The 27,116-nt window shown below is 36.2% G+C and overlaps 1 protein-coding gene across 2 annotated transcripts in view; it reads left to right on the top strand.

Annotated features, from left to right (window-relative positions):
- LOC115212762 (probable helicase with zinc finger domain) overlaps positions 1 to 27,116 on the top strand; it is a 114,023-nt gene that overhangs the window by 62,496 nt on the left and 24,411 nt on the right. For both annotated transcript variants that reach the window (XM_029781432.2, XM_036503980.1), the window contains 6 exons: positions 12,596 to 12,717; positions 14,154 to 14,216; positions 15,125 to 15,341; positions 16,285 to 16,600; positions 23,004 to 23,202; positions 24,364 to 24,471. In XM_029781432.2, coding sequence (XP_029637292.1) covers positions 12,596 to 12,717; positions 14,154 to 14,216; positions 15,125 to 15,341; positions 16,285 to 16,600; positions 23,004 to 23,202; positions 24,364 to 24,471 — 1,025 coding nt within the window. The remainder of the gene's footprint in view (positions 1 to 12,595; positions 12,718 to 14,153; positions 14,217 to 15,124; positions 15,342 to 16,284; positions 16,601 to 23,003; positions 23,203 to 24,363; positions 24,472 to 27,116) is intronic.

Below are 27,116 nucleotides of genomic sequence, written 5' to 3'. Positions count from 1 at the left end.
TGATGAGTCAGAGGGTTGATGCTATTTATTCTCCTCCTGGTACTGAATATTCTTTTCTACTCTAGACACAAGGCCGGAAATTTTTTGGGAGGGAGCCAGTCGATTAGATTGACCCTAGTATGCAACTGGTACTTAATTTATCGACCCAGGAAGGATGAAAGGCATAGCTGACCTTGGTGGAATTTAAACTCAGAACGTAAAGACAGACGAAATACCGCTAAGCATTTCGCCCAGCATGTTAACGTTTCTGCCAGCTTGCTGCCTTACAAGAACTGAATGTTATTCATTCTTCTTATCCTTATTACAGGTTGATTTAATTTAATTTAATAGTATCCTCTTGCTTTATTCCTTTCCTGTCAGTTCAAAAGTTTCTTAAGTCAGTCCAAGCATGAATGTATGGCTAAGGAGCTTGCTTTGTGAACATGTGGTTTCAGGTTCAATCTCACTGCATGGCACTTTGGGCTAGTGTCTTCGGCTATAGCTCTAAGCCAACCTATCCCTTGTGAGTGAATTTGACAAATGGAGACTGTGTGGAATCCCATCATATGCATGTGTGTGTGGGTTGGTTGTTTATGATCCCATAAATTAACGGTTCAGCAAAGAAGATCAATAAAATACCAAACTTAAAAATATATACTAGGGTCAATTTGTTCAACTAAACCATTCAAGGCTGTGCCCCAGCATGGCGTCAGTCAAAAGACTGAAACAAGTAAAAGATAAAAGATTGTTTCAGTTAACAATTAGCTTCCAGTCATTAATATTTACATATTCTGTTCTCTCTGTTTCTGAGTTCACTTTTATACCTTTATACCTTTAATTCTTATCTGATTATTTAATTATATCTTTTTTTTTTAATACGACTCTAACCCAAAATTTAATGAAGCTATTTTATATTTATTTTCAACTAAAATAGTCTATTGTCATGTGAGTTTACCTTTTTATAGAATCTAGTATTTTATTTTCATCTTTCATACCTTGTTATTACCTTTTAATCCTAAACAGACTTCTACCCCATCGAACCTGCCCCCTTACAAACTACTCTGAAGTCTGAAATATGAACAAATGAGGGAGGGCCAGGAAGATTTAAAGTGTCAATTACACCAGATAAATTCATCAAAAGCTTCTTAGTGGTAAAAATTGTTTTGGTGGATGTTGACAATTATGTGCTTAATGTGAAATATGAACTTGTCAGAAACAAAACAAAACAAAAAAAAAAAAGACTGAAAAGGTAAAGCTTGAATTAGATAAAACTATTGGTGATGATGATGATCTGCATCAGGTAACAATTAGTTCACTGCATTCGGTCCTTGCTCCTTATTTTGGCCTGTAGGCAGTGGGGAAGGTGGAGAGTGGAAGGTTTCACAAGTGTGAGGTGCAAGGTGAACTGAGGTGGCAGAAGCTAAGAATTGGAGCTGGGGAGGTAGAAAGAGCTAATACCCCCAAAAGGAAAAGGTGAGGAGTTCAAATAAGAAAGCAGCAGCAGTAGTGTTGGTGATAGTAGCAGTGGTTGTTAGATGGGCAAAGAGAGCAACTCTACTTAGAAGAGCTATTTAAATGTGAAGCCTTCCTCCATTAAATATTCTTAATTTAGAATGAATCATTTAGGAGGTGGTGGTGGTAGCAGTAGTAGTTGTAAAAGTGATTGTATATACTTTACTGCCTTATCAGAAATGAACATATGAATATTTTAGTGTGTTATGCCCAGAGATATTAAAATGAGAATTATTGATAATAGTAAGAGGGCGAGCTGGAAACACAAACTGTTGTACTTTCAGGCTGCTGCTGCTGATGATGATGATCGTCATCATCATCGTTTAATGTCCGTTTTCCGTGCTAGCACGGGTTGGACGGTTCGACTGGGGTCTGGGAAGCCAGGAGGCTGCACCAGGCTCCAGTCTGATCAGGCAGTGTTTCTACAGCTGGATGCCCTTCCTAACACCAACCACTCCGTGAGTGTAGTGGATGCCTTTTACGTGCCACTGGCATAGGTGCCAGGGGAGGCTGGCAGTAGCCACGATCGGTTGTTGCTTTTTACGTGCCACCGGCACAGAAGCCAGTCAAGGCAGCGCTGGCATCGGCCACATTCGGATGGTGCTTTTCACATGCCACTGGCACAAGTATCACATCAGGTATGGTTGTATGGTTGAGAAGTTTACTTTCCAATCATGTGATCTCAGATTCAGTCCCACTGCAAGACATCTTGGGCAAGTATCTTCTACTATAGCCCTAGACTAATCAATGCCTTGTAATTGAAACTGATAGGTGGAAACTGAAAGAATCTTGTATGTACATGCATGTGTGTGCTTATATTTTCAGTCTTTGATAAGTTGCTATGAGCATTGTTGTTACTTTTGTCAGCTTGCCCAACCACTTTGCACCTTTGTGGGCATGTGAATTAAGAGACCCCTTACTTGAAAAACTGGTAAGGAAGGGCATTTGATTGCAAAACAATGCCTCAGTAATTGTCCAGTCCATGCAAACATGGAAAAGTGAATGTACAAACATATGTATATCTTTGTAAGGATATATATATATATATATATTTATATATATATATATATACACAAGCACCCAGTACACTCTATAAAGTGCTTGGTGTTTGGAAAGGCGTGGAAACTATGACAAAATGGACATTGGAGTTTGGTGCAGTCCTTTGGGTTGCCAGCTCCTTCCTGTCGAACTATCCAAACCATACCAGCATGGAAAATGGACATTAGATGATGATGGTTTACATATATGTGTCCATGTCTGTGTGTGTCTGTCCATCCGTCTGTTTGTCTGTCTGTGTGTCTCTGTCTATCCATGCAAAGAATTGTATGGTAGTTGTGTGTTTCAAAGATGGGTAAAGAAATAATGTCCAAACTAGATAAGCATGTAGGGGTTCTTCTCTGCCACTTCATGATTATAAAGTATGACATTTAAAAAGAAAAAAAACCCCACTCAGGTGCCATCTGCATGAAAAAGTAATAGTTAAGTTAGTATCAATATATTGAATGCAATGAGTACAAGAAATCTATTTAGGAATGTTTATATAGCAAAGAAAATACATTAGCTTAATGACTAACATTATTTTAATCATTTCGGCAAATATGGGCATAACTCTGGAAGTCTATATTTTGCTATTGATGTCTTATTAAACCTCCTTAGTGGTACATTCTCAGACTATCAATAATATCACAAAACTAAAGTAGACATAACTAAAATCAAATTTTCAGAATGTCATCATCTGGACTTCATTTATATTCATCTACCTCCATTTTACCCAACCATTTCCAAATAATTACACATCTTAAAACAATGACAAGTGAATAAAATACAAAACAAAAGTTTTTTTATTCATATATTGTTTTAATGTTCTATAAATGTTCTATTCTCACACACACACACACACACACACACACACACACACACACACACCACACACACACACACACACACACACATCTATCAATGAAATATAAATATCTATGACCTCAGTGACCTCATTGTGGCCATATTGTTGTAGACTGGAGACATAAAGCTCGAATAATAAAAACCTGGGTACTATAATTTAGATCTTTTAAATAAATGCTTCACTTAACTGAATGTGATACTCTTTCTCACCATAAAATCTTTAAAGAATGTTATGAATGAAGTACTGAAACAGAGAATGAGTAACCTTCTGAAAGACATATAATGTTTGAGGGTAAAATCATTATATTTGAATATATTTTTGTTGCTTTAATTTTATTTAATGCCTTGCTTTTCAACCAACTCTTTTGATCTTTTACTTGTTTCAGTCAAGTGACTGTGGCCATGCTGGAGCACTGCCTTTAGTTGAGCAAATCGACCCCAGGACTTATTCTTTGTAAGCTTAGTACTTATTCTATCGGTCTCTTTTGCCGAACCACTAAGTTACAGGGACGTAAATACACCAGCATCAGTTGTCAAGTGATGTTGGGGGTACAAACACAGACACACAAACACACACACATATACATACATATTCATATATACGACGGGCTTCTTTCAGTTTCCATCTACCAAATCCACTCACAAGGCTTTGGTTGGCCTGAGGCTATAGTAGAAGACACTTGCCCAAGGTGCCATGCAGTGGGACTGAACCTGGAACTATGTAGTTGGTAAGCAAGCTACTTACCACACAGCCACTCCTGTGCCTATGAATTTTAGAAACACCTGTTTATATATATATGTTTTACTAGTTTAAAGTAATTGTGTTTAAAACATAGAAACCCAAAGAAATTTTTGAAGAAAAAATTTTTTTTAAATTTCTATGGTGAGGGTGTTTATCCCCAAATTCCACCCCTTTTATTCCATCCACAGAAAGTTGATGTATAGATGTAATTGAACACTCATCTTTTTTACGACAATATTATTTGTTTCCCATTTTGTTTTAATGTTCTATTAAATATTATGTTCCTTTTATTAGATTTAGTCAACTGACTGTGGTCTTGAAGCATCATTACCATGGGATTTCATTGGTTATATTGGTTCCAGTACTTGTTTTGTGGGCCTTGGAAGATAGAATGGTGAAGTCAAGCTGGGAGTAAAGTGATGTAACAAATTCAAAACAAATACCACAAGATGTCTTTGTCTGATGCATTCATTTTGTCATCCCATGCTGATGCGTATGCATGGTGGGGGACCATGTTTAGTGGGAAGACACAGTGAAACCTAGGCAACTCTTGGTAAAAAATGAATTAAACTCACAAAAACAATAATGATAATGCTACGTACTGGTGCCATGTAAAAAGAACCCATGCAGGCGCCATCTTAGGAACACTCATGCCAGTTCCATGTAAAATAACACCCATGCCAGTACCTCTTAAAGAAGCACCTATGTTGATGCCACATAGATGTGCACCTGTGCTGGTTTCGCTTAAAAAAGCACCCATGCCAGCACCACATAAATAATACCCAGTACTCTCTGTAAAGTGGTTGTCGTTAGAATGGGCATCCAGCCATAGAAACCAGTGCAACCGTCTGGCTTGCTACTCCTGTCAAACCATCCAAACCATGCCAACATGGAAAATGCATGTTAAATGATGATGTTACATGCTGTTTCCACTCACAAAATCTTACACTGATTTGGGCCATCCCAAGGCTATGGTAGAAGGCAGCACACAGTAGGCTTGATGTCTAAAACACATGGTTGTCAAGTAATATTTCTTAACTACACAGCTGTGTCTGTTTCATGATAATCTGTCATTGCAGCCAGTTAATTGGAATTCAACTATTTTTGATTTAGTGAATCATCTAAGTTTCAGAAATCTACACAATCACTCTCCGTGTGATTTAGAAGAAATCTACTCCAAACCTAGAATCAGGCACAACATTCTAACTGTAGGAATAATCATGTGTATATGAAACATTTCCTCTTTTTTTTACTGTTTTGATTGTTCCTGTTTATATACCACCATTTCTGTTTGGCAGTAATTCAAGTTTATTTAATTGGGTAAGCATTATTATCAGGTGTGTGTGTCACATGCAACAAATGAGATGTTGTGCTGGAACAACATGTCAACTATTGCTAATATAGTAAAAGGGATGTAAAATAATATTATATATCATTACATAGATTATAATGTTTGTTTATTCTGTGTATATATTTCTGCTTTGTAATCTGAAACAAATATCAATGTCAGTTAAGTGCTGTGATCTGTATAAATGGTTTGTGATGTGTAAACTCATCATTTATTATATACTAGTCTTGAAACCACTCTTAGGGCAGTATTAAGGCTAGCTCCTATGGAGGGCACGTTTGAGGCCTCCGGCCCCACTATTGGGCCACTTTGCAGCCCTCTACTCTTGTGTAATGAAACTTATTTCTGCAAATGTGTGAAGCTCTGATGCTGATCATAGTTTAATCAATAAGTGTAGGAGTGAGGTAAATGCAGTAAAAATAGTAGGGGTCAGTGGGATTCCATTTAAGCAGCACTTCATAAATTGAACCTCCTTACGATACTGCTTGGAAGTTCATGGTATGAAATTCATTGTCATTGCTCCGATTTGATTGCCAATGCCATGTATTTAGTTTAAAATGCAGTAAAAATAGGTGGGTCAGTGGTGCCCCAATTAGGTGGTCCTTAAAAAAATAGATGCCCTTAGAACATTCCCTGGGATTAGAGGAGCTGCTGGTTTGAGTTTCATTGTCCTTGCACCAACAGTTTTGGAATAGCTAACAAACATAAAACATAAGGAGGGAACGTCGGACTGCTGAACGGGAATACAGGTTGCATAAATCAGACACCAACAGGAAGAAGCGGAATAAATCCTCCAACCATCTCAAGCAAGTGACAAAAAAAGCAGTGCTTGAATTTGAACAGTGCATAGCAGCCAATCCTGACAGCAAGGTTTTCTGGAAATATGTGCACTCAAAGCAGAGACCTCACTCTCCAGTGGGCCCTCTTCGCAACCCTCACACAAACCAGATCACTGACGACCCCAAGGAATGCGCAGAACTCATTGCCGAGTGCTATGCAAACATATTCACTGTCGAAAGTCAAAATGTACCATCTTCACCATCACTAACAGCAAACTCCATAACAACTATGGAATTTACACCTGCAATGCTGCGACGTCACCTTCAAAATAAGCGCAACTATGCCTCCCCTGGTCTCGATGGAGTTACATACCTGCTTCTCAAACGTGGCAGGCACTTCCTTTTACACCAGCTTTCTATTTTCTTCCAGTACTGTCTCAACAATGGTGCTACTCCGGAGCAGTGGAAAACTGCCAGTGTCATTCCTCTGTTCAAAAAGGGCGACCGCACATCACCTGTCAACTATCGCCCAGTCAGTCTCACTAGCTGTATTGCAAAACTGATGGAATCGTGTGTCAGAGAAACACTCTGGAACTTCTGGAGCTCTCACAGTCTCATCCGACCCTCACAATATGGATTTGTCCCTAACTCCAGCTGCAGTGACCAGCTTGTCGAGTTCCTTGAGGACATTACTCAGATTACTGACAGTGGCTCATGGGTGGATGTTGTCTACCTTGACTTTGCTAAGGCTTTCAACTCTGTGCCACACAAAAGGCTTATGGTGAAACTCTCTGCAATGGGTGTGGGGGATGACCTTTTTAACTGGTTGAAATCCTTCATCCTCAGCCGAAAGGAGGTAGTCACAGTTCTAGGACAGCACTCTACACCATATGAGATGTCATCGGGTGTACCACAGGGATCTGTCCTTGGCCCCCTCTTGTTTGTGGCATACATTAACGACATAGATGCCAATTTAAAGAATGCCACAGTATTGAAATATGCAGACGACATCAAGCTGTACCTTGAAATCAAGAGGACAGATCCTGATGTCTACAACTATTTCCTGCAATCAGACCTAGACACAATGCAGCAATGGATCACAGACTGGCAACTGAAACTGGCTGTGGACAAGTGTACCACCATGCATTTTGGGAGAAAAAACCCTGCGTTCACATACTCCCTCCACAACACTGATATCAAGAAATCCTCTTGCGAGCGTGACCTAGGCATCACTGTCAGCAGTGATCTGCGTTGGTCAAAGCATATCTCTAAGATTGTCAGGAAGGCCGAGGGTGTCTTGGCATCACTCAGCAGGTCTTTTGTTAGCCGCTCTCCAGCCATCTATTTAAAACTGTATACATCTATGGTACGACCACACTTGGAATTCGCATCATCAGTTTGGAACCCCTATCTTGCACAGAACATTGACCTCCTGGAATCTGTCCAGAGACGTGCAACCAAACGCATACCCTCCATCAGACACCTACCATATTCTGAGCGCCTTGTTTCCCTGGGCATGGATTCACTGAAGCTCCGGCGTTTGGCGACGGACTTGGTAAACACCCACAAAGTTATCAACCACCTCACCAACAACAACACTGAACACCTTTTTGATCTCCATGTGTCTAACACACGTGGACATGCCTACAAAGTCAGAAAACAATACAGCTCCCATGACTTTCGGAAACATTTTTTCACGCTCAGAGTTGCTGAAGCATGGAATAAACTGCCTGCGTCAGTTGTTGACTGCCATGACACTGCATCTTTTAAGGCCCTCATGCTTTCCGAAATCCGCCGAAACTTCACCTGATTATATATACACTTTAGATGAGTTGTAGTGCACCTGAGCACTGTACACAATTATTATTATTATTATTATTATTATAACGGACAGAGAAACGTCACTCAAAGTTCTTATGCCAGTAGGAGATGAGTTTTTGATGTTTCAAATGAGATCTTTCAGGGAACATAACTACGCTGGGTAAATAGACAGGTTATAGAAGACATACCAGGAGAGTGGCAGTGCTAATGCAATCAACAGTTATATTTTGTTATATCATGTTTGAACCAGTTAGAAGTTCAGTCTCAACAGCTGTTTATTTCTATGTATCTGTCATTGTTAATTAAATGAACGAAAATGGTCTAAGCTGGTTTATATATATGTATGTATGTATGTATGTATGTGTGTGTGTGTGTATCTCTCTCTATATAAACGGCAGTTTGTCTGTGCGTGTTTCTGTGTGTCTGTTTGCTTGTACCCTCACCCTGACCACGGCTTTCAACCGATTCTGATGAAACTTGACACACACATAGCCCAATGTCATTATTCAAAACTAACGCAGCGAAAATTTTGAAAAGTTCCCCCAGTTCTGAAAAAAATCGATAAATTCGACATGGGGTGGAGAATCAGAAACACAAACCGCAAACTGTCTAGGGGACGCAACTCCACCTTTTTTAACTAAAAAAAAAATTTACCATCATTTTTTTCCATTTTTTTGCTATTTTTTGGCTATAACTCTCTAAAAATGCTTTATAGTTATTTCCCTTACAAACCTGAGCAACGCCGGGCGATACTGCTAGTATATATATATATATATATATATATATATATATATATATATATAACAATTGCAGTGTGGGAGGTGTTTATAAGCCATTTAAGAAACACACAAAACCGTTAGATTCACTTCAACATTTAAATTTAATTTGAAAATATTTTGACAAATTAAATTTAAATGTTGAAGTGAATCTAACGGTTTTGTGTGTTCCTTAAATGGCTTATAAACACCTTCCACGCTGCAATTGTTTTCGTTCCAGCACACGATCTCAGATCAAGTCACTTGCTATGCAAGTACATCTCCGTAATATATACTCTTTTACTTGTTTTCAGTCATTTGACTGCGGCCATGCTGGAGCACCGCCTTTAATCGAGCAACTCGACCCCGGGACTTATTCTTTCTAAGCCCAGTATTTATTCTATCGGTCTCTTTTTTGCCGAACCGCTAAGTGACGGGGACGTAAACACACAAGCATCGGTTGTCAAGCGATGCTAGGGGGACAAATACAGACACACAAACACACACATATATATATATATATATACACATATATACGACAGGCTTCTTTCAGTTTCCGTCTACCAAATCCACTCACAAGGCATTGGTCGGCCCGGGGCTATAGCAGAAGACACTTGCCCAAGATGCCACGCAGTGGGACTGAACCCGGAACCATGTGGTTGGTTCGCAAGCTACTTACCACACAGCCACTCCTGCGCCTATATATATATATATATATAATACATGATCAAAACATCAGCTTATGATGAGCAGTCCATATTGGAACTTCAAAGAAAGAATTTCTAATGACAAATAGAGATATGTGTCATGGGAAAGACACTCCAAATGAGTGATCTAACCAGTTAGATTACTAACACACCAAGCCCATCTCTTTCTCTCAAACATTGACCTAATAAAGCCATGCACTACATATATCTGAAATATAATTTCTGTGGAATCTTTTTCCAGTAATGTTGCTGTAATTTAGTATTTGCATCTCTTTCTCATACTTAGGATCTTCATTTGCATAGCAGTACTATCCTGATTTTTTTTTTTTTTTTGTAAAATTTTCTCTATTTTAACCAATACTGTCATTCCTTTCATAAACATTATTATTATTATTATTATTATTATTATTATTATCGTTGTTTTTGTTAAGGTAGCAAGCTAGCAAAATTGTTAGCATGCCTTGCACAATACATAACATCATTTTGTCTGGGTTTTTTTTCTAGGTTCAGACATCACCAGAGTAGACTTTCCTCTTTGATCCTTTTGGATCAGTCAAGTATTGGGGGTCGATGTAATCAAGTAGACCCCTTCCCCAATATTTCAGGCCTTGTGCCTATAATAGAAAGGATTATCATTTTATTATTATTATTATTATTATTATTATTATTATTATTATTATTATTATTGAAGATGTCACACAGTATCCAATTTTATGACATTTGTAGATTTATGGAAGTACCAGTGTAATACTGGGGTTGATGTAATTGACTAGTCCCCTCTCTCCAAATTTCAAGCCTTGTCCTTTTTGTAGAAATGATTGTCTGGCAAGCTAACAGAATCGTTAGCAAGCTGGCGAAATGCTTAGCATATTTCGTCTGCCGTTACATTCTGGGTTCAAGTTCCACCGAGGTTGACTTTGCCTTTCATCCTTTTGGGATTGATTAAATAAGTACCAGTTATGCACTGGGGTTAATGTAATCGACTTAATCCCTTTGTCTGTCCTTGTTTGTCCTCTCTGCTTAGCCCCCTCCCACCTGTGGGTAATAAAGAAATTATTACGAAATTGTTTTAAACGTATCTATGTGTATATTATGCTGTGTTTAACATGAACACAGTTGGAATAAATTTAGTGAATGGATTGTATATTTTATTCAATAATTATCTCTGCAGTGCTATTGCATAGACTCCCCTCTCTCCCGTTTAGCTCCTGTACAGGAAATATAACAGCAAGCTAGCTGAGACCATCTCAACTTCATTTTTTAAGACACACTGTTTCTAGGAATACATTAACCAATCTTCTGCCTTTTAAGAATGAGGTATATGGGTGATTTAGTTGATATTTCTTGTGGGTCAAGTGACCACATAAGAGGCTTTTCTATTTTAAGCTGACATAAGTTATTGTTTCTATAGAAGTGAAACAACCCAATCAGTAGGCTATTGACTTATTGACTGGGAATCCATATCCATCAGTATGTCTGTATTTATTGGGAATATATATTGTATATTGTTGAAATTAGACTGCAAGTTTTTCTTTGTTTTCGTATTTGGTTTGCAAGATTGTTGATAGGAATTTGTGTGTTGAAATTATCTTGTTTGTTTTGGGATGGTCATTACGCCAATAATGATAACACATGCACTGGTTCTATATCACTTCTCTATTGTTAGTCATTTGGTTAAAATCAACTAAGAAATGAGACTCAGGGGTAGACCTTGAAGAGAGAGGGCAAGTCATTGAAGAGGTTGTGAATAATGATGAAAGTACTTTGATTAATTAACAACTGATTGATTTTTTAACCAGCACATTAAACAAATGATCAATTTGTTGGTTGGTTGTATATTTAACTAATTGACTAACAATAAAGAAATAATATTGAACCAGTGCATGTGTTGGTATTGGAGTAATGATCGTCCCAAAACAACAAAAATAATCATTGAAAATTTTTTTGAGGATCAATCAAGGATTGGACAAAAATAGATTTGTTACTGTTAAAAATTGTGGATGTAAGTGCAGATGATGGTCTGTGTGTATTGGCCGAGAGGTACCAGTCATGGGTCCAAAAGTAGAAAGCAGTTTGAATCAGCTGAATGTTTGTGAATGATAAAAGTAAGCAAACATTTGAGGTAACAGACAAGCTTTATTAGTATGACATGAGCAATGTAGGTCCAAATCAAAGTGAGTATATACTGTACAATGGTCAGAACACCATGGTTATCAATCAATAAAGAGGCATTGATTTGAGTCACAACAGATAAATCACTGAATCATTTGCATTTGTACTTAATTTTTAAAATTTCTGATCTCAACAGACTGGTCACCTATCTAGAGTAAGAGTCACTTCTCATTAATTTAATGCTAAAAGGTTTGTTGCTATTATTCAATGAGGAACCTCTGTGTAGTCTCTCAACTTCCTAGAAATAGCAGACAAATTACCATGTCATCTTATGAAAGAATAGATAAATTAAATAATAAATATATTATGTTATCATAAATGACATCATGCCTAAGGGGAAAAAAAAAGGACCAAAAAAAATAAGGATAGGATGGTTATGGCTGGATCATAGGTTTACTAAAATTGGGCTAACTTAGGGCTAGCTGATGTATGTTATTCTTAGGTATTCTGGTTGCAGAAAATGACCAGTGAACAACTTTGAGGTGACCTTTTCCATTTGACCAATAAAATAGCGGGAAGATAATAGCCACAGCATGCTTTCTAGGCACTGTACAAGACATCCAGAACTGTCTACTAGCTAGATTATCATCTTAAAACACATTCATATGAAAATTAACCATTGGCATCCTGTCAGAACCATGGTCATGACCCTCATAGTGGACAGTGATGCTGGGACTGCTAGAAAACTGTGGACACTTATGGTCAAATGGTATATGCTGCACATCTGTTATTATGCCCCAATGTGTGGGTAAATTTTAGTCTATAGATGATGGCTATGAAGCTAGAGTAAAACAACAGTTATAGTAAGTCTGAAGTTAAGCACCAACTTCATGATGCCATAGTTTGTAAAAATGTATCATTTATCATTCTTGTTTCAGGTTTGGAAACTGATCCATATGATGAGAAGACATTAGGACGTAAAGTTAAACTTCTGTGTCGACTTGGAAAATTTGATGCTGCTTTATCATTTGCAACACAGTGGGCAGAAATCATTCCTAATGTAAGTGTTACTTATGGTTCCCTATGTCAATGAGGAACTATTCTTTAACTCTTTTGTTACCATATTTCTGTTGAAAAAAAAAACACCTTTTCTATTAATTTTTAAAATAATGAAGAATTTAGTAAAATAACTTTGTTATTATTAATTTGATGTTTGAAATATAAATTAACATAAAATTTTGGTGGAAGATTAGATCACTTAAGAATAAGAAGTTTGTATCTTAGTGCTACAGGCAGTGTCAGGTAGGTTGGTATCAGAAAAGTTAAATGTTCACTTTTCTATATTTTCTTGAATTTCATTTGAAAATATATTTTGCTCTTGAGATTTTAATGGGACACATTTTCATTATGTGACCTAGTGGGTTCACAACCTAAACTCATAAAAGGATCCTCTGTCTGTTTCAACATGGAATGTCCCAGTTCTTTGCTCATCTGAACTGCCACCTACTCCTTGAATTAATTTGTCTCATCATCCTTTGATGTGGTTGAACAACTAATTCCAACCAGTCAGGATTCACTGGATGGGTTGTATTATTCATCCTTTCAATTACTGAATACAAAATGTGGCTTGTGAGACCTCTGCATGGTTTCTCTGGGTTACCATCACACCCTTGTACGCTAGTTTGTTGCAAGGTTACCCATTTACAGCTGAGTGGACTGGTGTAACATGAAATGAAGTGTTTTGCTCAAGAACTCAATGCACAGCTAGTCTGGGAATCAAAACCATGACCTCGTAATTGTAAATGCAACATTTTAACCACTAGACCATGTGCCTTCACAAAGCTTGTAAGTGACTCAGTATTCAACAGACATTTGTACCCTTAATGTAATTGTTTGGTAGAATCAACATGATCCAGAAGAGTTAAAATCAAAATTGTTCAAAAACCAATACACTGTAAAATGAAATATAGGAAGTGGAAATAGAGATATGAAGATTAAACAACAGCTTGCATTTTACCTGTATTTCATTTTGAATTGTACTGACTTGCATAAACACAGGACTATGGGTACACACACACACATGCAGAATATTTCTCTCATTAGTTGTTACTTCTTGTTTTTGTTTTTGTGACAATGTTGCTAGAATAAATAGACACATCTATATAAATATATAAATAGATATTTTTTATTTATTGCAATTGTGTATGAATTTTAATAAATCTTTTTTACGTCCTTTCAAGTTCAACTTTACCTTTCGTTGTTCTGGGATCATTAAAATATAAAATATAATACTAATGAGGAACTGGAGTTGATCTTGACTTTACCCTTCCCCAAAATTGCAGTTTTCCTCTATGTTAAAAATCAAAATCAGTATATATATATATATATATATATATATATATATATATATATATACATGGATGGTAAAGAAACTCTTTTTACAATGATATTTAAACATCTATTTCTCTAAATTTTCTTCTCCTCCTGTTTTCCCAGAGTACAAAAGCTTCAGTAGAACTTAACAGAATCAAGAATGTAATTGTAGCGTTGCAGGAACAGGTGAGTTGTAGAATTTCATCTCTTTTACTGTTTTACTCTTTTCCTTGTCTCAGTCATTTGACTGTGGCCATGCTGGAGCACTGCCTTTATTATTATTTATTCTATTTCATTTTTATTTTACAACTATTTCATCAACTGTTTGTAACTATTTTTATTGTATTGCATCATCTAGGCACTCCCTCACTCCTATTTCCTGTTTGATAGTGAAACTAACTTAATGTTAGTTTCACTATCATAGGTAGTTATTAAATGTTTTTCTTTACACTATGTATATTTCAAAGGCATAATTTTATCAGTTGAATCTATTTTAGCTTGCTGCTTGTTCGTATTGTATCAATCTTGAAGGAATAAAATGCTAAATTAGCCCTGTTATGATTCAAAATCTGAATAGAATGATGTAAGAGTTTTGGGATTGCATTCTATTATTTCTACTAACTTGCAGACTCTTGCAGATTAGTATTCATAATTTTGTGATCCAATATCCTTGTAAATTAGAGTGAAGTACGTTCAAGACTTCGTCTCTTCTTGGGTTATTTCATCAATTGTAAGCATTGATATTTATTGATATTTCTGCTCAAACTTGTCTTTTTATATGGTTTTGATTTTTATAGATTTCATCATTGCTATTTTTACTGATTACTTATGATAAAATTTAGCTATAAATTGATACAGAATTGGATATTGCATCATTATCATTTTTTGACATCTGTTTTCCTTGTTGGCATGGGTTAGATGGTTTGACAGGATTCAACTTGAAAGACTGCATCATGTTTCGATGTCAGTTGCTTAAGCATAGTTTTTATAACTGGATGCCCTTCCTAATGCCAATCACTTTATAACTGCTTTCTGCAAAAAAAACAAGAAACATGTTCTACTTTATATATGTATTTTAAATATTTTTTTACCAGGATATTGATGATGATTATGAAGTTTATGACAACACCATGAATGCCAACTTAGAATCCCATCTTAAAAGACTCTCCCCTGAAGGGGAAGAGAGAAAGGACTCCTTTCACAGTCCTCAGTCTTCAACCTTATGTTTACCCACTGGAGATGGAAATCGATTATTGGATTCTACCAACAATGTTTCTACAAATTCCCATGGTCCCTATAACCATGCAGAAGGTAAAATAATTGATTGAATTATATTGTTATAAGAAAAAAGCAAAATATGTTGTAGAGAAATTTGTTATTCTAAATTCAATTTATTCTTCAATTGGGATAGAATTTATTTTTCAGTTGGGAAATCAATTCATAATATAAAAGAATAATAATAATAATAATAATAAATCATGAAGAATTTTTATCATATGCACAGCATCGTTCTAGCAGAAGTTTAGATTGATGTTCATTGACAAATGCAGCCAAGTCTGTGATATCATAATTTGTCTCTCTCTTATTATGTTCTTCAAGTTAAATCACTAATTCGACAGTTTGTTTTTGGCAGTCGAGAACCAGACTCTTGTAAATTTTTGCCTCCTATGGTCAAAACTTGATCTTCAGTTTCAATCTGTGCTTGGTTAAAAATTGTTTCAGAGAACTGAATACTGATATCTGGGTTTACCCATTGAACTGCATATTTTAAGTCCTCTGACATGTCCTCACAATGTTTCATCTAAAGCTGTAGGGGACTGCCAAGTTGACACATGTTAATTGTATAATTGCTAAAAGGTTACAGAGTTCCCTACTGCAAATCATTTTATCCAATGCTCTAACAATCCTGCTAAAACCTTGATCTGGATTGGTATTTTATTTTATTGTCCTAGGAAGGCTGAAGGGCAAAGTTGGCTTGGGTAAGATTTGAACTCAGAATGTAAAGAGTCAGAATAAATACTTGTTAAACATTTTGTTTGATATTGTAAACAATTCTGTAAATTCATTGCGTAAATATGTTTATATTTTTACTTTTTTAAATTCCTCAACACATAAAGGTAAATGGTCTGTTTTTTCTGTAAGCCATGTTTCTGCATCCTCTGAAAATAATTTCTTATTTTATTATTATGTTGACCCCCCACCCATGACTATTAACTGTTCTATAATTTGCTTTTTTTTTTCCCCCTTTTTATAGATACGATTCAGTCTTCCAGAAATGTTTCTGAAGAATTTGGTTATTGGTGTAAAATTTGTGATTTGGAGTTTAAAAAGAGATCAGACTTAGAAAACCATTGGCTCTGTGATGTTCACAGAAAACAAGTCAATGGAGGGGAAAATATTACCTTGGAATGTAGTTTTTGTGAACTTGTGTTCCGAAATCAAGCAGAACTGGAAATTCACTGTAGAGGAGATCTACATAAAAAAAGGATTACCTCTGATGATAGCTGTGACTGGTTGTATCGAGCACCTCCTAGAGGTTTGCGAGCAGAAGAATATACCATGTGTGTTCGGTAAGAATGCTTTAATTTTTGGATCTTCTCACCACCACCATTTTTCTGTTCTCAGCAATCAATCTTCTTGTTTTGTTTTAGTGATAGAACTTAATTGTTAAAATAAGAATTTTCCTTACACTTGAAATGACAATATTATGACCAGGTAAATTAGCTCCACAAAGCCTTATGTAAAAAAAAACCCAAAACAATCAAAAATTAATTAACCTTTGCTGTCATTAACATTTTTGTCCTATTTTTAAAGAAATATAGTAATGTACTACTTATGTGTTTCAATTAATTTCAAAAGTAGCCAATATTTTGGATGGATAAGACAGTGAGCTGGCAGAATCATTAGCATGCTGGATGAAATGCTTAGTGGCATTTCGTCCGTCTTCATGCTCTGTGTTCAAATTCCACCCAGGTCGACTTTGACTTTCATCCTTTCAGGGTCAATAAAATAAGTATCAGTTGAGTACTGGAGATGATGTAATCAATTACCTCCTCCCCCGAAATTGCTGGCCTTGTGCCAAAATTTGAAATCAATATTTTGGATGGGTTTTAGTAAAGTAACTCACTTTTTCCTTTGTGGTGTTTGGTACCTAACTTAGTAAAAGATACTTTTATAAAATGTTGATTCAAGGTTTTTAATTTAAAATTTAAAAAAAGATCCACTTTAAAATGCCAAGTTTTTGTATCATAGAACCAGAGGTGGTCTCAGGCAATTTCGTATTGGGAAGTTGAAAGGTTGGTTATCTTCTTCTCAATACTGTGATGCTTGTCAGGTCACGATGGTTCTGTTACCTGATCTCAAGGAGATCAGGTAAGCAAACAAGGAACCACAGTTTTCACAAGGGGCACATTGCAACTCCTCTAATGATTTTATTAGCTTGTTGTTCTACTATTTATAGATAACTAGCAGAATAACCTGGCTTTGCCCAGGATTAAGTTAGGATTATTAAGCTAATCAAGTTCTTTATTTCAAACCAAACTAAGTAACATCAATGTCAAATTCGGGTGAAATCCATTGAAATTGGTTTATATATATATATGGGCAGCACACACACACGTATGTACGTACACCTATTACATACATGTTTTTTGTACGCATACATGTTCATGTGTGTGTGTGTGTTGCCCGTCTATCAACAAAACATCTTTTTCCTTGATGGCAAAAAAAACAACAGTCTTAACAAAAACTTACTCGTCGCTAGGAGGGGACTTAACTCCTGTTTGCAAGCAATGGTGATTTCTCCGATTTGAAAATTGTTAAAAGTTTTGGTTGAAAATTTATTTCTACTACTATTTGCTGGTGGCTCTGGCAAAAATAAGTTGATGAAAATACAGCTAGGGTCATAACGAATGTCATCCTAATATTGGAGAGACATGCGTGCTAATTTGTGGACGTGCATAAATTACATTCACGTAAACACACACACATACACACACTTCCTGCCTTTTATATATATAGATAGCAGTGAAGCTGTCCAAATCAGATCAATTGCAAGTCATCATTGTTGATATCCTGATGACAGATGCATGTGATAAGAGGAAAGGTTTCAATCTATATCTATATATACAGAAACCAATTTTCAAGACAAAGTTGGATTATAGAGTGTACTTCGAGAGCAGAGATAGGTTAGAAACAGAGGACAAGAGATTTGTGTCTCAAACAATATTCCTTTGGTTTATTTACCAGTAGGTAAACCAGCAGGAAGTGATGAATAGATCAAGGTTTACAAATGTTTGGGATGAGAAGGAAGAATTGTCTTGTGAATTAGCTTTGTAATTTAAGGGTTTAAGGGTTTGGATGAGGGGAAAGAGAAAAGGAATCCATGATTCTGAGTTCCATCTAACCACTAATTTGATTCAATTGGCTTACAGCTAAGCCTCTTAAAAAACAGACTTGTTAGGAGTATCGTTTATGTAATGATTTGGCAGAAGATACAGGATATGCACCAGCAAAGATGGCAGCATCCCAAAGTGTTTTCCATGGCTTCAAACTCATTGTTCTACCTAGCTGCAGGGTTTATTTATTTATTTTTATTTGCTGTTGTTTGGGAAACCTTTTCTCTTGGCACCCTCTGATAAACAGTGATGCTATGCAAGTGAAGATGCAGTCAGGAGCAATGTGTTGAGAGACCATGATATTCTCACTGATGAATACTGTGGATGTTCTGAACTCAGCTAAAGAAATGCTTGTTCCAATATGCAAATAAGAAAATAAACCATTTATTGTTTTGCAAAAGCTAGCCTAGCTATAATTCAATTAATATATGCACTTAGATTAAAATAGTGGTGTGTATAAAACCAGTAATTTAATATTTTAACCAGTGTATATGATTGTGGAATGATACTATTACTGGATTTGAAGAGATGAAAAGAAAATGGAGGAGATGGGTTTTAAAGTACCCCCCCCCCATTCACACACAGACTGATAAACATCCTACACAACCACTTTACAACTGCCTCTTCATTCTTATTTGAAAAGCACCATTCCATTCTAATCATTTTGATTATCCATTTTATTTATGCATACACACTACCCATTTAGCCTGCACACACACACACACATCGAACATATTCTCATTTCTTATCTCACTTGACTTGATAAAACACACACATATTTGCACAGTGGGGTCTTTATATACAGGTATAATCCATTCAAGAGCCCTGTTTCTTACCAAATTGTTTATTATATGAGTAATTGATTTCAAATTTGGTACAAGTCCTGCAATTACAGGGGGTGGGAGCAAGTCAATTATCTTGACTTCAGTGTTCAACTGGTACTTATTTTATTGACCTCAAAAGGATGAAAGGCAAAGTTGACCTTGGTGAGATTTGAACTCGGAATGTAAAGAGTGACAAAAGGCCATTGTGCATTTTGCCTGATGTGCTAATGATTCTGCTTGCTTGCTGCCTTAATTACATGAGTAATTGAAATACATATAAATAGGGGTGATCTGTTCTGAACCACACCCAAACGCAACGTATAGATGTGAAATGAGGTTTTATTTGTCCATCTATCAATAGGAAATACATAAATATATATGTATATATGTGTTTGTTTTTTTCCTTTGTCTTACTTGTGTGAATCCATGGTTTTTAGCAAAAATATAAGAAATATTATTTTCTATATAAAATGTAAAAATTTGCAAGTTACATGAGATGTATACATGGACATTGATGAACCTTTTGTACATGCACTTCTGTACTGAGAACCATTTGTATACACACCTCACTGTACATAGATATGCTGTCACACAAATACAGTAGAAGTCTTGTACATCATCTTCTTTGACTGAAAAAAAAAAAAATTTCTGGCTGAGAAATATCATGTCACCCTAACTACTTCTACAATCAATTTTATTCCTGCCACATAAGGTTTTTCTTTTCTTCATTGCTTTTTCTTGGCAAAGAGCAACTGTGCAAAACATGAAACTCACTTCTGTTTCTTCCTTAAAATAAGTTGACTTGTACTTCTTTTGTTTTTTTTGTTCCAGTAAGAGTACACAGTGAAATATATTCTTCAATATTCTCTAATGGCTTCCTAAAAGTAGTTGATAGCATCTGTTACCTAGATGACCTAATTTGCAGTAAAGGTGGGTGATATGACAGCATAGTTGTCAGGGTAAGGAAGTGGAAAATTTGAGGGAGCTGTTAGTTCTTCTAATAACAAAGGGTTCCTCTCTCTGTGAGGAGCAGATTGTATGCTAGTTGTATACAAAGTAAGATGTTTTGAGGTAATGAGATGTGGAACTTGAATGCAAAAGATTTCAAAAGGCTGGAAAGAAATGAGGCATGTTTCACTGGATATATAATATTAGTGTGGATGAATGATATAAGAGAAGTGGAGGCTGACCATGGTGGTGCTTTTATGGTAATGGTGCTTTTGGGTTTGCTGTATAAGCTCGTATAGTTGGGTGTGGGGAAAATTCAAGGGCATACATCATAGCCAGTGCTAAGTCAAAATGATAACATAACCAATCATTAAAATATTGAATGTTTAAATAAATGCCAGACTGACATAAATACTAGAGTCGCTATAATGACTCAAATAAATAAATAAAACACCCTAAAGGCCGTTCCCCATCATGATCACAGTTCAATGATTGACACCAGGGAAAGAATGAAAGACTAAAATCAGTGATGATAAAACATAAGTAAAATGTGCTGTGGACAGATGAGGCACAGGTGAAGCCCATTTTCAGTTCAGTGGTGTGGTCAGTACTTGAAATCATTACATGTGGTCCTCTAGTAATTCTCAGTTTTATGAGCAACTCTTGTGATCACCAAAAATAACTGTTTGTATAGGTTTTACCAAAAAATTACATATTGAAACCCTCCTTTTTTTTCTCTCTCTTTCTCTCTAAAGGATCTTATCAGAATATCATATACTGTTGTCATTGAAGAACATAATTGCTCCATGCTTCTCATCTTGCTGTTCCCAAATTAAAAAGAGTAAGGTGTTTCAGTCATAGTTTTTCAGCAGGATTGAGCCATTCCTGATATGTTAAATCAAAAAAAAATTCTCTTTTTGTATAGGTAATGAAAGTTGAGTATAGTTATAGCAGAGATTGAACTGCATACAGTTTACTTTTGCAAATTATATCCTAGAGAAAACCTACTGAAGTTGAGGATCATCAAACCTGACTGATTAGGCCATCCAATCTGATCGATCAATTTGTCTTCTCTGCCCACTAACCCTGGAAAGATCTTGGAGGAAGAATCTTCAGGCACCTCCTCCATAGGATTCCATCAGAAAAAACCTGTCGTTAGACTTTCCAGCTGGATTGGCAAGCTTGACCAACTGAGAATATAGATGTCATCCAGCCATCTTGTTCTTGGTCTATCCCTAAGTCTCCTGCTGGTTGACACAGCCTGAAAAATCCATCTTGTGATTCTTTCTTGTGACATTCTAATGACATGTCCATAGTGCCAGAGCTGTAACCATTCTATGCACAGAAGAAGTGACCTGAAGTGGAGAGACTCCCTAATCTCCAAGTTATGCACTTTGTCAAATAAAGTTATCCCCAAGATCCTTCAGAGAAACCCCATTTTGGCGCTGTGTACTCACAATTGTACCCTTTCTTTCAATTCCAACATTCATGACCATAGGTGAGGATAGACAGGAAAGCCAAATTGAAAATAGGAAGTTTATTTTGCTTTTTTCTTTTTTTGCCTCTACTGAGGACCAAATGCTTGAGTTGGCACATTACTGTGTCAGCACCTGCAATTCTGGCATCCTATTCAGCCATCAACCTTCCATTAATCATGAATATGGCCCCCAAGGTACTTAAACTTCACCACTTGTTTCAGTGATGTTCCACTAACTTGCAGCATACAGAATGCATTAGGAAGACTTTCTTGAGAAAACAAATGTTGTCTTAGTCTGCACAACATAGATTCTCATTTCCTCCTTGCAGCACTCAAGACCTACCTATGAATAATAATCTAGCTGTGGCTGTACTGTCATTTAAGAGACTTGAAGGACTACATTATCTAATATGTTCATTCATCATTTAAGTTAGTAGTAGAGTGTGATTTGAAGATTTAGCTGCAATTTCTAGCAGGGCAAGTGACCACATAGTGGCTGGCTCCTTTACTGGAGTTGTTGCCACCATTGCTGCTTAGTGTCAAATTTATTAATTTCTCTGCAGTATAACATCTCTGTGTATCTTGATCTCTTTCACAAACATTCTTAACCCTACTTCTCTACTTCTCTGAAGATAATCTCTACAGTTACCTTCAACCCACCACCAATAACTTCTGTTGCATCCATCATCCACTTGTACTATATATCCATACCTAGGTATGTATTTTGAGGGTCAACATTTCTAGCATTTAGGTGCAGGTATAGCAGTGTGGTTAGGAAGTTCATTCTGCAGCCATGTGCTTCCAGGTTCAGTTTCACTGCATGGCACCTTGAACAATTGTCTTCTACTATAGCCCAGGGCTGACCATTGGGTTTTAAGTGAATCTTGTAGATGGAAACTGGAAGCCCAATGTGTGTGTTTGTGCTTTTTTTAGCCCCCCCCCCTACCACTTGACAACTTACTGGTTTGGCAAAAAAGACTGAAATAACAAACTTAAAAAAAGTAAGTGCTGATGTCAATCCATTTGACTAAAACCCTTTGTCCAATGACTGAAACAGGTTAAAGATAAAAGATTACCCAGTTTAACACCATCAATTAGCCCTTTGATGTCTTTGATAGAGTCTCAGTTGCAAGAATTTGGATCAAGCCCCTTGTTTGAGGATAGGATATTCATTTAGTCAATCTTGGATGTTGTTTCTTTTTGATAGTTTCGCCATCAAAAATTTGTGTTTTAAAATACTATTTACAAAAAATAGAAAATAAAAGCGTATGTGATGAGGATTTAATAATTGTTACTGAATCAAACTGTTTGTGTCTGTGTTTTTTAGTTTCCTGGAAACTGGTAAGTGCTCTTACAGTGAAAACTGTACTCAAGCTCATTCCGAAGATGAATTACAAGAGTGGAAGGACAGGTTTGAATTTAAGAAACAGTCACTTCAAAAGGCTCGGGACAAGCAACTTCATGGAATTTCTTACATGGAAAAATTGGCTGAAAAGTTGTTACTTTCAGAAAATCCTGAATCTTTGGTAATAATTTGTTTTAATTTGTCATTTGAAGTATTTGGTTATGTTGTGGTGCAGAGGTGGCAGCAATCATAGTAGTTCATTGTATCATTTATAACGTATGTACCCCTTATAGGAAAATCGTTAATAAATGCCAAGTTTATAAAGGAGCCATTCATATCCAAATGTTAGTCTATTGCAGTAATTAATTATAAAGGTTTAACTATCTCCTGTCTTGCATTATATTTGGCCTTTTATTTTCAATCTACACTTTAGCATTTAAACCAGCCATATCCAGCCAAAATATTCCATTTGTTTTATGTTCAAACTGACCAGATCCAAGCTTACACACCTACCCTACAATTAAACAATCACACCATGAAATTTCAATAGTGCATGATTCAAAACAATGTAAACCAATAAGCATTATGTTTGATAGAATAATCTGAACACTAAAGGGTTAATCGAAATCAAACTGTGTCTGTTAAATATGAGGGCTTTGATTATTGATCTAGTAAAAGGTGATTGACTTTTATTCTTCATCCTATGTTAAAGTATTGCATCAGTTATGCTCTACTGACACCCCTTTCAATGTTTAATCAAAATCTAAATGGGGTCCACAAAATCATAAGTGTGGAGGCTTTGAGTATTGCACTGTATTTGACTTCATTCTTTATCCTATGTTAAAATATTGCTGCAGTTATATACTCTAGCGGCACCTTTCTCTTCAACTTGTTTTCTTTAGTTTAATTATATAAAAAATAACAATTTCCTTACAAACTGGAATCAGTCAATTTATTTTAGCTTTAGCAGTTTTGATTAAGTAAAAAAAAAAAACCTATAATCTTATTTTACTACCCTCAAATTTTTACATTAAAGGGCTCTGAAAATTAATTTAATGCCTTTCACCCTGAAAAATTCTTGATTCCATCTTTCTGTGAACTTGTGAAATTGATTACATTCAGATTTAAATGCAATCAAACCTGACAATTAAGTCTACCTTTTTTCGATTAGAGCCTAACATATTACCAGTTTGATTATTATTGAGGTAGAATAACAAATGTTTGTTAGCAACTCAAATGCACTTTACTTGTTGCTCATTATAACAAATTTAAACTTTTTGTTTTTGTAATATTTAGTCTCTTTCTCATAATTAAAAAAAAATTTTTTTTTTAATCATTTCAGCTTGTTTCCAATTTGGATTATGTGAAGTTACACATAAATTCTGACTTGAAAGTAAATATGTCCAATAAGAAGTGTACTAATTCTTGGACTTTTACTGTTACTAGTAAGGTAAGAAATATTTTTTTATATATTCTTTTTACCTGTATATACTGTGTATTTTCAGATTGTTAAATCAGAGCTAATGATATTAAAATTGTTAAATGATTGATTAATGTCAGTCTTGCAAGCAGATAAAAAAAAAAAAAAAAAAAATGATCTTTTAAAATATATTTGGTAGTGAAACTACTGTCATATATTCTATATTTGAAGTACTTATTTTCTTTCTCTGCTGTATGTAATTTTTATGAAAACCTAATGGGCCCTTTTCCTTGGTGTCAACATAGTATCAACAGTATAGCTTCATTTTCCTCTGCCTGCTTTAGTTTGCTTCTATTTTAGCTGTAAGCTAGTAATACTCTTGTACTTGTTTCAGTCATTTGACTGCAGTCAAGCAAATCGACCCCAAGACTTATTCTTTGTAAGCCTGGTACTTATTCTATCAGCCTCTTTTGCTGAACCACTAAGTTACAGGGATGTAAACACACCAGCATCAGTTGTCAAGCGATGTTGGGGGGGACAAACACAAACACACATATATATACATATACATGATGGGCTTCTTTCAGTTTCCGTCTAACAAATCCACTCACAAGGCTTTGGTTGGCCTGAGGCTATAGTAGGAGACACTTGCCCAAGGTGCCACACAGTGGGACTGAACCCAGAACCATGTGGTTGGTAAGCAAGTTACTTACCACACAGCCACTCCTGTGCCTATGAAATAGTTCATATTTAATTCAGTTCTTGGGTGTGAGTTTAATATATGAGGTGCATTCAAAAAGTATCCAACTATTTTTCCCACCAGAACTAAGGCTACGTATACAAAATTCTTTGGGTGAGAGGTGACGCCCCCCTTCCTGCGCATGAGTGAAATTTTTTGCACTGACAGGCTGCATCAGTTCCCAGCTGTTACACCAAGAATGTAGACGTATAGTGCACGCTCGTTGGATTTTCATTTCCATACAAGATGAGTAAACACTGAGCAGAGGCCATAAACCCATGTTTCATCATCAGTGATGATTGTCTTCATGAAGTTTGGGTTATGGTTTGCACAGTCCAGCTTGTTCTGAGTGATTTCCATGTGGAATTGCTTCTGCTGCTCCACCAGCACCTTGGGGATGAATTTCACCAACACTCTCCACATGCACAAATCCTCTGCTACAATGGAATGCTCTAGCCCTGTGCTTATTCCCACTTTACAAACAATTTCCTGGGTTGTTACATGATCTTCCATGACTATTCGCTGAATTTTCTCAATTGGCTCCAACTTTTGGCTTGTGGATGGCCTGCCTGAGCATGCCTCACTCTTCACTGAAGTGTGGCCATGTTTGAAGTGGTTGTACTACTTCTTGATCTGAGTTTTGCTCATAGCATCATCACCAATTGCCTGCTGAATCTTCTGGCTGGTTTAAGTTTGAGTATCACCAAGGTTTGGGGAAAATTTGATGCAGTATCTCCACTTAATGCGTTTTGGGAAAATGAAAACCCTACGAGTTAGCACTATGCATCCATACTTTAGGTGTAATAGGTTGGAACTGACATGGCCTACTGGTGTGAAAAATTTCACTCATGCACAAGAAAGGTGGTGTCACCTCCTACCCGAAAGGATTTTGTCCTCTTGGCATTAGTTTTGGTGGGGGAAAAATAAAGTCAGATTTTTTTTTTAACACACCTTGCATATTCATGCAAAAAGAGTTATGTCATTAATAAATAACACTGGAACCCTTCTACAGCCAAGGATTAATTTTGTCCTCACTGCCAACTCAGATGAAGCATACAAGCTAAAGAGCAAAATGCTTGCAATCCTGCGATACCTATGGGTGATACAAAAGGGTTTTTAACATTGTGATGGGTTTAGAAGAAGAGCCTGCAATACCTCTGAGTAGCTACTGCAGTTTCTGCAGGGTCAAAGCATCTCTGATGTTTATTTCACCTGTAATTGTATAATGTATATAATGATATAATTTAACTTAATCTTTGACTTGATTCTTTATAGAAATAAGTTATTTTAGGAGAATAAATAGGGTTTGAATAGTTTCAAGATTTTGCATTCGCAGAATATAAGATTTATAAACTCTATGTGAGATGAAAGATCCAGGGTTTGGAAAATTCGGTGAGAGAATTTTAAGTGACCCTAAAAAAGAGCCTTATGTGGATAAAGTAATGAAGGATATGAAGAAAGGGCTAGGCAAAGTTCAGAGAGCTTCTACTTTTGTTGGTAACAAAGGGCCTCTCCCTCAGAGTAAAAGGCAGATTGTATGATGCCTGTGAATGAACAGCTGTGCTACATGGCAGTGAAACATGAGCTGTGATTACAGAGGATATGCAAAGGATGAAAGAAGTGAAACCAGAATGTTCTGCTGGATGGGCAATGTCAGTGTGCATGTATGAGGCCCAGCAAATTGGATGAAGTGGTGAGAAATGCTCTTCAGAGGTTGAGCTTCACAAAGGAGATTACAAGGGGTCGATACTTCTGATAATTTACTGTGCTTGGGAAGACATGTCAAGCTAAGTAAAATCTTGGTCATTCATACATATAAGTATGTCTTTTATGACCATACCCCTGACTCAGCTTCTTCCTTTCCTACTGGATAGCCACTTGTCACTTATTATATCTTTGTTATTTTTGTAATGTTTTCATTTATTTCTCTGTCTTA

This window comes from Octopus sinensis, linkage group LG6 (genome assembly GCF_006345805.1).
Source record: "Octopus sinensis linkage group LG6, ASM634580v1, whole genome shotgun sequence".
NCBI lineage: Eukaryota > Metazoa > Mollusca > Cephalopoda > Octopoda > Octopodidae > Octopus > Octopus sinensis.
The sequence above is the reverse complement of the archived record's forward strand: the minus strand, read 5'-3'. Positions and strand labels throughout refer to the sequence as shown.